This window comes from Diaphorina citri, unplaced genomic scaffold (genome assembly GCF_000475195.1).
Source record: "Diaphorina citri unplaced genomic scaffold, Diaci psyllid genome assembly version 1.1 scaffold834, whole genome shotgun sequence".
In the NCBI taxonomy this organism is placed as follows: domain Eukaryota; kingdom Metazoa; phylum Arthropoda; class Insecta; order Hemiptera; family Psyllidae; genus Diaphorina; species Diaphorina citri.
In genome coordinates this window covers 424-14434 of record NW_007378266.1, presented here as the reverse complement: position 1 = coordinate 14434, position 14011 = coordinate 424, and the positions used below count along the sequence as shown (strand labels likewise).

The 14011-nt window shown below is 39.5% G+C and overlaps 1 protein-coding gene across 1 annotated transcript in view; it reads right to left on the bottom strand.

Annotated features, from left to right (window-relative positions):
- The window catches only part of LOC103512396, a gene marked incomplete at its 5' end in the record, with an annotated part of 31564 nt that extends 23573 nt beyond the window's left edge, over positions 1–7991 (bottom strand). Inside the window, 3 exon segments of the mRNA XM_008477157.3 lie at positions 4370–4649; positions 5018–5356; positions 7854–7991. Of these exon segments, the coding sequence (XP_008475379.3) occupies positions 4370–4649; positions 5018–5356; positions 7854–7975 (741 nt within the window).
- Positions 7992–14011: the final 6020 nt, after the last annotated feature.

Here is a 14011-nt window from a genome sequence, read left to right as displayed (position 1 = left end):
TTACTCAACTCTAGTTAATCTCGAAATTTGGTGTTACCAAATATGAATAGCCGTCAGACAAAGCCAATTTGGTTCAAGAAATCGTCCGCAATAGCAATATGGGGATTGGGGAATCAATAAGTTTCCAGCACCATTGAATACCCAATAACATTCAATGGTTTCGTTTTCAATAGACATATTGATTCAATGGTCCTAAATACGGTATCAATACCACAGTTAATATTGAATCAATGGGCTCAATTCTCTCAAATTCACAATATCCATGGATTTACACCTACAACGCCTTCAAATTCCTCTGATTCATTGATTAATTCTCAGTTCTAATTCAATGGGAGGAGGATCTTCATTAACTTCGAGAATTTAATTAAACCCAAACTAAAATACCACTCGTAATCATAAAAAAGGCATTCGAGGCATAAGCTTTAATCAGAACAAATAGACACAAATCTAACCAAAACCACACGGTATCCAGGTAAAATAGAACTTGAAACTTGAAAGTCCCTTTACCCCAAGCAGTTTAAACATGTACATCGTAGAATCGTACCTACATAGGTTCAAATCTAATCCAAATCACAAATTGATTGTGGTGAAGCTGAGTCTCTTTTTTTTGCGGATGTCACAATATTCACAGCATGTATTACTAGGAGCGTCCTTTACTAATTCTATCAACTCCTCGGGTCCACCATACCTCGTGTGATAGTCCCTTTACCTGTACGTCTGTCCGCTCTCCTTACTCGTCACCGGCATCGTGGACATCGGATCCTGATCATCCACCAGGTTCTCACACATGGCGGCGATTTTCGCATCATTCCAATTTGGCGGACACATCGACTTCATATAAATGCCGCCAAAGTGTTTCAAATTGACGCAACTCCAACTGGCGGCCCCGCGGCGCTGTTCCACCAAATTGTAGTAGGGGGAGTCCAGACAGCAGTCGCCATACTTGCGGCATAGTTCGTCACAGAAACAGTTGCGGTCTCGCCAGTCCAGGTCTTCGCCGAAACGGGACTTCTTGCCCAGGTTGCAGCTGGCCTTGCCGTCACAGGTGCTGAAAGAGGAGAGAATGTTATTACCTATAAGTATGTTTGGTTGCTCCCTCACTTAAGGTGTGTCCACACATAGTCCACCGGCCATCGATCGATGTCGACTGAACCATCCACAGTTCAAAATGACTCGATAATAGGTGTAGATTTTTTTTTTTTAACTTTATTTATTTGTAATAACAATTTTACAATAGATGTTCATCTCGTCGTCTCGTCGATCGATGGCCGGTCGACTATGTGTGGACACACCTTTAGACGAAGAGTATCTGCTATAATGTCACTGTATAACTGCCAAGGCTGTCAGTGATGGGGGTTTCATCCTCGGCAACAAGCTAACCACCTCACATTTGCGTCACCTAGCCTGAGTAGACAGAGGGAACTGTAACTGCTAAGTCCTTATCGTCTGAATGCGAAGAGATAAGAAAGACAAGATAGGAGAAATCCAGCATTCGTTCTCGAATTTTATCTGTTTAGGATTAAATCCACCCCGGAGAGGAATCGAACCCGCGACCCGGCGCTTACAAGGCAGACGAGCTATCCTCCAACCTAATTAGGCTGGCAAAATTCATTAGATGCATGAAATATTAAGAATACTCCAGCACCAAGTGTATAGTTTCTAAATCCATATATCCACACATAGTCCACCGGCCATCGATCGATGTCGACTGAACCATCCACAGTTCAAAATGACTCGATAATAGGTGTAGATTTTTTTTTAAAATTTATTTATTTGTAATAACAATTATTTTACAATAGATGTTCATCTCGTCGTCTTGTCGATCGATGGCCGGTCGACTATGTGTGGACACACCTTTAGACGAAGAGTATCTGTTATAATGTCACTGTATAACTGCCAAGGCTGTCAGTGACGGGGGTTTCATCCTCGGCAACAAGCTAACCACCTCACATTTGCGTCACCTAGCCTGAGTAGACAGAGGGAACTGTAACTGGTAAGTCCTTTTCGTCTGAATGCGAAAAGATAAGAAAGACAAGATAGGAGAAATCCAGCATTCGTTCTCGAATTTTATCTGTTTAGGATTAAATCCACCCCGGAGAGGAATCGAACCCGCGACCCGGCGCTTACAAGGCAGACGAGCTACCCTCCAACCTAATTAGGCTGGCAAAATTAATTAGATGCATGAAATATTAAGAATACGAGTACTCCAGCACCAAGTGTATAGTTTCTAAATCCATATGAAAAGTAAGAAAGGTCTTATGAGAACCGCAGCATCCAATCAGCTATAATATGCTAACAGCTAACGTAAAGGTAGTAAAACATCATAGTATTTCTTGCCTATTAGACCACAATAGTTATGCCACATACTTTATAGTACCTATCTGCCCAATATAAACATGTAGAATAGGGGTTCCCAGCTGAAGTGGAACCACGAGCCACGTACCGAACTAGCGATACCACTTTTTTCCAATATTTTTTAAGAAGAAGTTTGATAAAGGGTTAGAGGGCAGACACTCTACCCTTCAAGCTAACTAGGCTGGCAGAAACCACTTTTGAATTTCACGATAAATTACGAACTTCTTCAAGAATATTGGCTAAAATACAATAATGAAATCAGGTTTGGCATCTGTATTTTCCTTCATTCCACACATAGCCTTATTGCTTAGCATCAAAATAAATAAATAGGTAGTAGATAAATAAAATTCCTTTATTGATCATCATTGGAAATGGAAAAGTTTCAAAAAAGAGAGGCAAAGAAAAAAGATCCTATATAACTCTATTAACGTACGTATGTATTAATGAATGAAATCCTCTTTGGTGCCATCATGTTGATCTCGTGTACCTACCTGTCTACGTGTCTACCTTCATACTTATACTTAGAAAGCTATTTTTGCAGGTACTTAACTATACATTGCCTTAGGCGTCTTGCAGAAGAACAGTGTCAGGCTGTAGAGTCTTTCTGCAAAAAAGAATAAACCTATTTGGATTCTGGATGGAAAAAAAACTCTTGGTTTTATGAATAGGTATGTACACAGTTTTATTACAATAACATTCCAAGCATTGAAAATTAAAAGAGATAGAAACAGTTGAAAATATTCAATTAGGGTAAGTGTACCATTTATTCGCCCACCTAAAAAACGTACCATTTATTGGCCCACCTGTGGGTCTACGCCACATAAGTCTGAACTGGACGAACTTTTTCAAGATCCAATTTCATCAAAAGAAAGGGCTTAAAGACTGCTATCGAAACAGTGGTATTTCAAAATTGTAGTCATAAAAACAAAAATTAGACAAATAAATGTGGGCAGGTGGGCCAATAAATGATACGTTTTTTAGGTGGGTGAATAAATGGTACACTTACCCTATTTATCTTAGATTCAGAGAAATAAAGAAGAGTAAAATAAAGACAGGAAAATAGCACAAAAATTTCCAGTTAATTATAAACATTGCACATTGCATATTCAAAAAGTTTTCAAGCGGACATACAAATTTCTCACCTGCGAACTTCACATTTTCAGTGGCAAAATTACATTTCACAAAATAGTGTGCCTCTTCAAAACTACAATAGATCTTTTGAGTCTCTTGACCTTTAAGTTAAGCAACCCCGAGAGTGGCGTTTATCTGGACAGGTGATTGTCCGCGCACGTTATTGACATGTTTGTGTTTATTCTGCTGACAAAACTGGGGTGTTCTTAGAATTTTTTTTATGGATCGGTAAGGTTAAGGTATTAGACAATTTTGATTGTGATTTTTTTTTTTTTCAGTCTTCAAAGTTTTCTAAAGAAAAAGTTATAGAAAGTAAAAAATATGACATGCAAAGAAAAAGTAATAAATTAAACGACTGTGAAGGTAATTAATCCGGGGCTAAGTCGGATTAACACGGTATTCTGTTAATCCAGGATTATGTTGTAAATTTTTAACTCAAACCCGTTTAATCCGACTTGTTAAGCCCCGGCTTTAGATACTTAAACTAAAAGCTAACTACCATAGTAGAAGAGATTACAAAGGAAATATAAAATTACATACAAATAAATAGATCTTTTTTTCTTCCCAAATAGGTAGGGGAACTGTGCCTCATTTTCACTTTTTGACCTTCCTTATCCTATAAGAAGGAAAGTAGTTACAAAGATAAAGTATCTATCTAAGTACATACTACTGAATTTTATTCCAATCTTTGAAGTAGCCCAGTCTAAATGGGACCGGGAAAATCCTGGAGCACACAATCGCCCAGATGGTCATCCGGCTACTAACCACGCTCACCGTTGCTTGACTTTACTGATGGAGACCTGGTGTATTCAACGTGCTATCGTAGCTGTCAAGAGCTTAACAAAGCTCCCTAAACCTATTAAACTACTCTTCTGATTCTTACCTCAGCGTTGGTCCAATTAACGGTGCATGTCTTGATGACGTCACTAACACACCGACGGACCAGATAGCTGATACTTTCCGGTATCACGGGATAGATGTTACACTGGTGGAATGTCTTGTCGTGGGTGATCCCCCAGGACTCTTTCTCGGACAGGTATTTAAGACTGGACGAGAGGGAGTATTGGGATATGTTGTAGCGGTGGTTGAGCGACGGACATTCTAGTCGGGGTCGCCAGAATTCGATAGCGTTGTCGGAGTGACACAGGGCGCAGTATACGTTCCTGTAGAGATAGGAGGAAACTTGGTTACCACGATATCAAATAGGACAAGTTACATGTTGCTTTACCGCCCCAAGAGTCTGAACAAATAGACACAAATCTAACCAAAACCACACGGTATCCAGGTAAAATAGAACTTGAAACTTGAAAGTCCCTTTACCCCAAGCAGTCTACATCATGTACATCGTACAATCGCACCTACATAGGTTCAAATCTAATCTAAATCACAAATTAATTGTGGTGAAGCTGAGTCTCTCTTTTTCGCGGATGTCACAATATTCACAGTATGTATCTATGTATTACTAGGAGCGTCCTTTACTAATTCTATCAACTCCTCGGGTCCACCATACCTCGTGTGATAGTCCCTTTACCTGTACGTCTGTCCGCTCTCCTTACTCGTCACCGGCATCGTGGACATCGGATCCTGATCATCCACCAGGTTCTCACACATGGCGGCGATTTTCGCATCATTCCAATTTGGCGGACACATCGACTTCATATAAATGCCGCCAAAGTGTTTCAAATTGACGCAACTCCAACTGGCGGCCCCGCGGCGCTGTTCCACCAAATTGTAGTAGGGGGAGTCCAGACAGCAGTCGCCATACTTGCGGCATAGTTCGTCACAGAAACAGTTGCGGTCTCGCCAGTCCAGGTCTTCGCCGAAACGGGACTTCTTGCCCAGGTTGCAGCTGGCCTTGCCGTCACAGGTGCTGAAAGAGGAGAGAATGTTATTACCTATAAGTATGTTTGGTTGCTCCCTCACTTAAGGTGTGTCCACACATAGTCCACCGGCCATCGATCGATGTCGACTGAACCATCCACAGTTCAAAATGACTCGATAATAGGTGTAGATTTTTTTTTTTTAACTTTATTTATTTGTAATAACAATTTTACAATAGATGTTCATCTCGTCGTCTCGTCGATCGATGGCCGGTCGACTATGTGTGGACACACCTTTAGACGAAGAGTATCTGCTATAATGTCACTGTATAACTGCCAAGGCTGTCAGTGATGGGGGTTTCATCCTCGGCAACAAGCTAACCACCTCACATTTGCGTCACCTAGCCTGAGTAGACAGAGGGAACTGTAACTGCTAAGTCCTTATCGTCTGAATGCGAAGAGATAAGAAAGACAAGATAGGAGAAATCCAGCATTCGTTCTCGAATTTTATCTGTTTAGGATTAAATCCACCCCGGAGAGGAATCGAACCCGCGACCCGGCGCTTACAAGGCAGACGAGCTACCCTCCAACCTAATTAGGCTGGCAAAATTAATTAGATGCATGAAATATTAAGAATACGAGTACTCCAGCACCAAGTGTATAGTTTCTAAATCCATATAAAAAGTAAGAAAGGTCTTATGAGAACCGCAGCATCCAATCAGCTATAATATGCTAACAGCTAACGTAAAGGTAGTAAAACATCATAGTATTTCATGCCTATTAGACCACAATAGTTATACCACATACTTTATAGTACCTATCTGCCCAATATAAACATGTAGAATAGGGGTTCCCAGCTGAAGTGGAACCACGAGCCACGTACCGAACTAGCGATACCACTTTTTTCCAATATTTTTTAAGAAGAAGTTTGATAAAGGGTTAGAGGGCAGACACTCTACCCTTCAAGCTAACTAGGCTGGCAGAAACCACTTTTGAATTTCACGATAAATTACGAACTTCTTCAAGAATATTGGCTAAAATACAATAATGAAATCAGGTTTGGCATCTGTATTTTCCTTCATTCCACACATAGCCTTATTGCTTAGCATCAAAATAAATAAATAGGTAGTAGATAAATAAAATTCCATTATTGATAATCATTGGAAATGGAAAAGTTTCAAAAAAGAGAGGCAAAGAAAAAAGTTCTCACGATAGGCCCCCAGGACCAATGGTAACCTTCTCACGGACCATCAGTGGTCCACGGACCACCTATTGGGAACTCCTCATGTAAGAAGATAAGGAGCAACCCATAAATAAAAATGGGGTTTTCAGACTAGTCATGCTAAATACTTTGTCTATAGTAGTCATGCTAAATACTTTGGCAAATATATGCAGATGACTTCCCAACCTACCTCAAGGCTAAATGGTTCGACCACAATGACCACAAATTCCGCACAGATAGGTGAATAGGTTGAAACTGATTTCAGTGGCGTGTCTGCCCACCAGTCACATATGGAGTATGCCAAAAGGGAGGCTATAAAGCCCATACACAGTATGTCCTTTTACTGGTGGTCTTACAATCCAGGCTGAATAATCACATGGATAATCCTATTTTCGGTCTTGTCATTCCGAAATCGAAGAGAGATGGAGATCAGAATCGGAGAAAGCGAACCTTTTCTTTTTAGGACAAAGTTTGCCCCCGGGTGGGAATCCGCGACCTAGGGCTTAGGCTTAGGTACAAGACTAGTGGTTGACCCGTCCTTTGTACGGGATCAGCGTGGCAAAAGAGTCATAACTTTGAGGGGCTGCCATTTTGAATCGGGATGGAATATGACTAATTTAAATAGCCTATGTCACCCTCAGTACTCTTCTCAACAACCACAAAAAATTTCATCAAAATCGGTCAAGCCGTTTTTTCGTGAAAAGAGGACAACAAAAGGTATGTTTTTGATTTTTAAATTAATTCAAGACATTTTTAATTAATTTTAGACGATTCATGCTGTTATTCAATTACCTCAATAATGTACCCAGTATGTATCTAATATACAGACCTATTTGATGAAATAATTTTATTGTGATACCTACATTAAACTATTATTAATTTCTTCATAATATCAACTACTTTTAGGAATCTACTACTACTGCTTCATGTACAAATAGGTATCCATTACTTCTAGGAAGTTACGCAATCGGGTCTATGGACTCTATATATGGCTCTTTGCCTCTATGGCATGGTAGTTTGGTTCAAATCTTTGGCCGTAGCCCTATGCATCCGTACTCTCCGTTCAGAATTCTGAATGAAACGGGATGGTTTTGAAAAATGCTGAGCTCCGTTCACTCTGGGGCAGATTGGCGAAATGAAAGTTTTCAAAGTGTTGAGGTGTAAACTCTAACCTAACTCTAAAAAAACTCTAACCTTGAGAGAAATGCTCTTATAAATAAGGGGGAGTATTTTTGCAGGGTCATTCACGGATCACGGAACAAAAAATAATTATAAGCACAATCATCAATAAAATTAGCTACCCTCTACACAGGCTATCAACTTACATGTTGGCCAGTTCCAAATCCCGATGACTGATGTCCAAGCCCGAGCCGAATCGAACCCAGGACCCTAGCTGGAACAGCACGATGAAGAGGTGTGGGATCCTCATGGCGGGGGTTAGGGTCATCTACAGGGAAACATTTTGTGGTTCTAGAGATAGAGCGATCAGTGTGTGAAATGTGAAATGTGAATGAGTGAATGGATCTCGTTCTTATAATATAAGATCGTGAAAAGAGGACAACAAAAGGTCCATCAGAGTAACAGCGCCGTAACAGACAGACATACATTTACATGTTTCTGTGTATGCAAAATGCAACAATTTAGTCAAATTTCGCGTTATTTTCATAGTATAACTTCTCGCTGTTCCTTATTTTCAAAAAATGTTATATCTTTTTCTACGGTTCTATTGGAAATTAAAAAGGTTCTCTAATTTTATTCATTAAGATAGGCAAGCCAATCTCCAAGCTAACTGCCTAACTAGGCTGCTTCAATTTAGAAGACGCAAGACGCCACTACCTTTACTTGTATTTACCATCACAAAATACATCCTATGCATTTACGCAATGCGTTCAAAATTGGCATTTAATGTACGTTGAGCCACAGTTCGAACTTCAAGAACAATTCAAATCAATCGAAATAATTAAATGAAACCCTTTTCCTTTTCTGATTTCAGATTATGTCCTGACAACTCCATCAGAACGTCTTCAGTGCCTCATATTTGGATCCTATAAATGTTTCCCTGTAGATGACCCTAACCTCCGCCATGAGGATCCCACACCTCTTCATCCTGCTGTTCCAGCTAGGGTCCTGGGTTCGATTCGGCTCGGGCTTGGACATCAGTCATCGGGATTTGGAACTGGCCAACATGTAAGTTGATAGCCTGTGTAGAGGGTAGCTAATTTTATTGATGATTGTGCTTATAATTATTTTTTGTTCCGTGATCCGTGAATGACCCTGCAAAAATACTCCCCCTTATTTATAAGAGCATTTCTCTCAAGGTTAGAGTTTTTTTAGAGTTAGGTTAGAGTTTACACCTTAACACTTTGAAAACTTTCATTTCGCCAATCTGCCCCAGAGTGAACGGAGCTCAGCATTTTTCAAAACCATCCCGTTTCATTCAGAATTCTGAACGGAGAGTACGGATGCATAGGGCTACGGCCAAAGATTTGAACCAAACTACCATGCCATAGAGGCAAAGAGCCATATACAGAGTCCATAGACCCAATTGCGTAACTTCCTAGAAGTAATGGATATTTGTACATGAAGCAGTAGTAGTAGATTCCTAAAAGTAGTTGATATTATGAAGAAATTAATAATAGTTTAATGTATCGCAATAAAATTATTTCATCAAATAGGTCTGTATATTAGATACATACTGGGTACATTATGGAGGTAATTGAATAACAGCATGAATCGTCTAAAAGTAATTAAAAATGTCTTGAATTAATTTAAAAATCAAAAACATAAAAGGGGCGTGGTTCAACCTCATCCCCAATGTGGTCCGAAGACTGCTACGCTTAGGGACATCGAGAGATCAAGTCCTCCCAGAGATGAAGAAGGCCAAAGGTGACTAGGTGAGACCAGGTCGTGGAAATGACCATGTTAATGCGTTATTGTGGCATGTTGGTATGAATGCTTCGAACATGGCTGGTGTGGTGATCTGCCAACTTCCAAACCAATATAAAATTTAGTATGTCTGCCTATGTGCATAATGGTAAATGCCACAAAGTGCCTATCTCACGGACACGGAAAGCAAAGCAAGCAAACCTACAAAGTGTTAATCTTTTAATTTGAGCATGTGTGTTTCTTCATCGCATTATTCACATTTGAATCGACATTCAACATTAAGAATCGACGTTCGCGTTCGAAATCGAGAGTATTTCTCATATGCCCCGAGCAATATGCAATATGGACCTCGTAAGCTCATGCCTCGAATGCCTATTACCTAGTTAACTATTTTTTTCGTCTGAGAGTTTCAGAGTTTTGATTCCATTGACCAACACTTCATTTCTTATTGTGAGAGTGCGAATTATTGCGTTCGGTGATCACGCTCCAAGTTTCTGCTATGATTCTTGCGGTCGGTTACCTTGAGGAGAAAGTTACTGAAATCTTCTCATGGTTTATGCATTCAGAGTGACCAATCGCCGAAGCTGGCTATATCGGGCGTATTGCAACCATTGTGATATTCAGGGTTACACGTGAGACCTGAGAAATTGTGACCTGGATTAATGATGGTTTATGAGCGAAATCTTTTCGACAGGGTGTGATGGAAGATTATTGTCTTTAGACTCTTTAGCAGAGGGGTATTTAGGCATTGACTCTAAATACTCTCCAATGACCCTGGTAATTTCTATTGAATAGAATATAATATCCTGAGCGAAATCTTTTCGACAGGGTGTGATGGAAGATTATTGTCTTTAGACTCTTTAGCAGAGGGGTATTTAGGCATTGACTCTAAATAGGTACTCTCCAATGACCCTGGTAATTTCTATTGACTAGAATATAATATCTTGTTTATCCTGCTGAGATAAGTCTGGAAAGTCCCTATTGTGTGATTTTGTAGGCTAAAGGCAGAGGGAATTCTATTTTAGTACCTACTTCACCAATACCTTTTGAAAACTCGCAAACCACACAAGCACATATTTATTATTTTAATTTATGTACCTATTTATTTTCAAAGTTGAGGCGTAAGTAATAAGCGTAATAATGAATATGTGTAGTCATGTTTACTGGATTTTGGCCTATCACACTACCCCCACAGCGCAATGCGTTCAAATTTGGCATTTAATGTACATTGAGCCACGGTCGAGATTTCTAAATTAATTATGGAATTATATCATTATGACTCGCAGAATCGCTGGGTTCATAGGGTTCTTAGAGTGATCTTGGATCTTGGATAGTTAGATTATGGCTACCTTTGTCTTGCCATGAGAGCTAACGTAGGTTGATTAACCTACGGTAGTCTGTACTTTATTACGGAAGTTACGTGTTTCGTTACCAGTAGGCTTGCCAAATATCCAAAATGTCGATTCGGGACGCGAATCCGCGAACATACCTAATTGCCAAATCTGCGAACATAATCGCACAAACCACACAAGCACATATTTATTATTTTAATTTATGTACCTATTTATTTTCAAAGTTGAGGCGTAAGTAATAAGCGTAATAATGAACATGTTTATAGTCATGTTTACTGGATTTTGGCCTATCACACTACCCCCACAGCGCAATGCGTTCAAAATTGGCATTTAATGTACGTTGAGCCACAGTTCGAACTTCAAGAACAATTCAAATCAATCGAAATAATTAAATGAAACCCTTTTCCTTTTCTGATTTCAGATTATGTCCTGACAACTCCATCAGAACGTCTTCAGTGCCTCATATTTGGATCCTATAAATGTTTCCCTGTAGATGACCCTAACCTCCGCCATGAGGATCCCACACCTCTTCATCCTGCTGTTCCAGCTAGGGTCCTGGGTTCGATTCGGCTCGGGCTTGGACATCAGTCATCGGGATTTGGAACTGGCCAACATGTAAGTTGATAGCCTGTGTAGAGGGTAGCTAATTTTATTGATGATTGTGCTTATAATTATTTTTTGTTCCGTGATCCGTGAATGACCCTGCAAAAATACTCCCCCTTATTTATAAGAGCATTTCTCTCAAGGTTAGAGTTTTTTTAGAGTTAGGTTAGAGTTTACACCTCAACACTTTGAAAACTTTCATTTCGCCAATCTGCCCCAGAGTGAACGGAGCTCTCAGCATTTTTCAAAACCATCCCGTTTCATTCGGAATTCTGAACGGAGAGTACGGATGCATAGGGCTACGGCCAAAGATTTGAACCAAACTACCATGCCATAGAGGCAAAGAGCCATATATAGAGTCCATAGACCCGATTGCGTAACTTCCTAGAAGTAATGGATACCTATTTGTACATGAAGCAGTAGTAGTAGATTCCTAAAAGTAGTTGATATTATGAAGAAATTAATAATAGTTTAATGTAGGTATCACAATAAAATTATTTCATCAAATAGGTCTGTATATTAGATACATACTGGGTACATTATTGAGGTAATTGAATAACAGCATGAATCGTCTAAAATTAATTAAAAAGGCAGATGCCATTTAAAATGGCTTAGCAACAAAAATTGGTGAGTTTATTTTTTATTCTTTTGGTGTGGGTGGGGGGGGAGGGGAACCTCGAACACTTTTGAAAGTTAAGAAGGGAACCGCAACGAAAAAAGTCTGGCCACCCCTGCTGTAGAGGGTAGCTAATTTTATTGATGATTGTGCTTATAATTATTTTTTGATTCGTGATCCCTGAATGACCCTGCAAAAATACTCCTCCTTATTTATAACAGCATTTCTCTCAAGGTTAGAGTTTTTTTAGAGTTAGGTTAGAGTTTACACCTTAACACTTTGAAAACTTTCATTTCGCCAATCTGCCCCAGAGTGAACGGAGCTCAGCATTTTTCAAAACCATCCCGTTTCATTCAGAATTCTGAACGGAGAGTACGGATGCATAGGGCTACGGCCAAAGATTTGAACCAAACTACCATGCCATAGAGGCAAAGAGCCATATACAGAGTCCATAGACCCAATTGCGTAACTTCCTAGAAGTAATGGATATTTGTACATGAAGCAGTAGTAGTAGATTCCTAAAAGTAGTTGATATTATGAAGAAATTAATAATAGTTTAATGTATCGCAATAAAATTATTTCATCAAATAGGTCTGTATATTAGATACATACTGGGTACATTATGGAGGTAATTGAATAACAGCATGAATCGTCTAAAAGTAATTAAAAATGTCTTGAATTAATTTAAAAATCAAAAACATAAAAGGGGCGTGGTTCAACCTCATCCCCAATGTGGTCCGAAGACTGCTACGCTTAGGGACATCGAGAGATCAAGTCCTCCCAGAGATGAAGGCCAAAGGTGACTAGGTGAGACCAGGTCGTGGAAATGACCATGTTAATGCGTTATTGTGGTATGCTGGTATGAATGAAGAAGAAGAAGAAGAAGAAGAAGAAGAAGAAGAAGAAGAAGAAGAAGAAGAAGAAGAAGAAGAGGAAGAAGAAGACCTTTTTCTATAAATACAACATTCTCCGAAGCCCATTTTTACTTTCCTTATCCTATAGGAAGGAAAGTAATGTAATCGGGTCAAATTTTCATGTTCAGTTTTTAGTGCCAAAATACGTTTTGAGGTCCCTGGAGCCTAAATCCAAAGTTTCAGCCATTGGTCCGTATGTGTGTCTGTCTGTAAACAAAATATCTCGAAAACGGTAAGAGCTAGAGACTTGAAATTTGGTATGTAGTTTACAAATGTGACAAGGATGCAACTCAAAACGTTTGGTTAAGATAGGTGCTGCGGTTGGCGGTATATTGACCGTTTTTTGGCGGTTTTTAGCTATACCGACTAAACTGTTATCGATATTGTAAAAGTTTGGCTATAAGAACAAGAACACCCAAAATAAGCATCAATTAATAGGATGAGGAAAGTCGTGTGATGTTCACACCAGATTTTTTAGTCATGTTTTTTTTTTTAAGAAAAGGTTCGCTTTCTCCGATTCTGATCTCCATCTCTCTTCGATTTCGGAATGACAAGACCGAAAATAGGATTATCCATGTGATTATTCAGCCTGGATTGTAAGACCACCAGTAAATGGACATACTGTGTATGGGCTTTATAGCCTCCCTTTTGGCATACTCCATATGTGACTGGTGGGCAGACACGCCACTGAAATCAGTTTCAACCTATTCACCTATCTGTGCGGAATTTGTGGTCATTGTGGTCGAACCATTTAGCCTTGAGGTAGGTTGGGAAGTCATCTGCATATATTTGCCAAAGTATTTAGCATGACTACTATAGACAAAGTATTTAGCATGACTAGTCTGAAAACCCCATTTTTATTTATGGGTTGCTCCTTATCTTCTTACATGAGGAGTTCCCAATAGGTGGTCCGTGGACCACTGATGGTCCGTGAGAAGGTTACCATTGGTCCTGGGGGCCTATCGTGAGGATCTTTTTTCTTTGCCTCTCTTTTTTGAAACTTTTCCATTTCCAATGATGATCAATAAAGGAATTTTATTTATCTACTACCTATTTATTTATTTTGATGCTAAGCAATAAGGCTATGTGTGGAATGAAGGAAAATACAGATG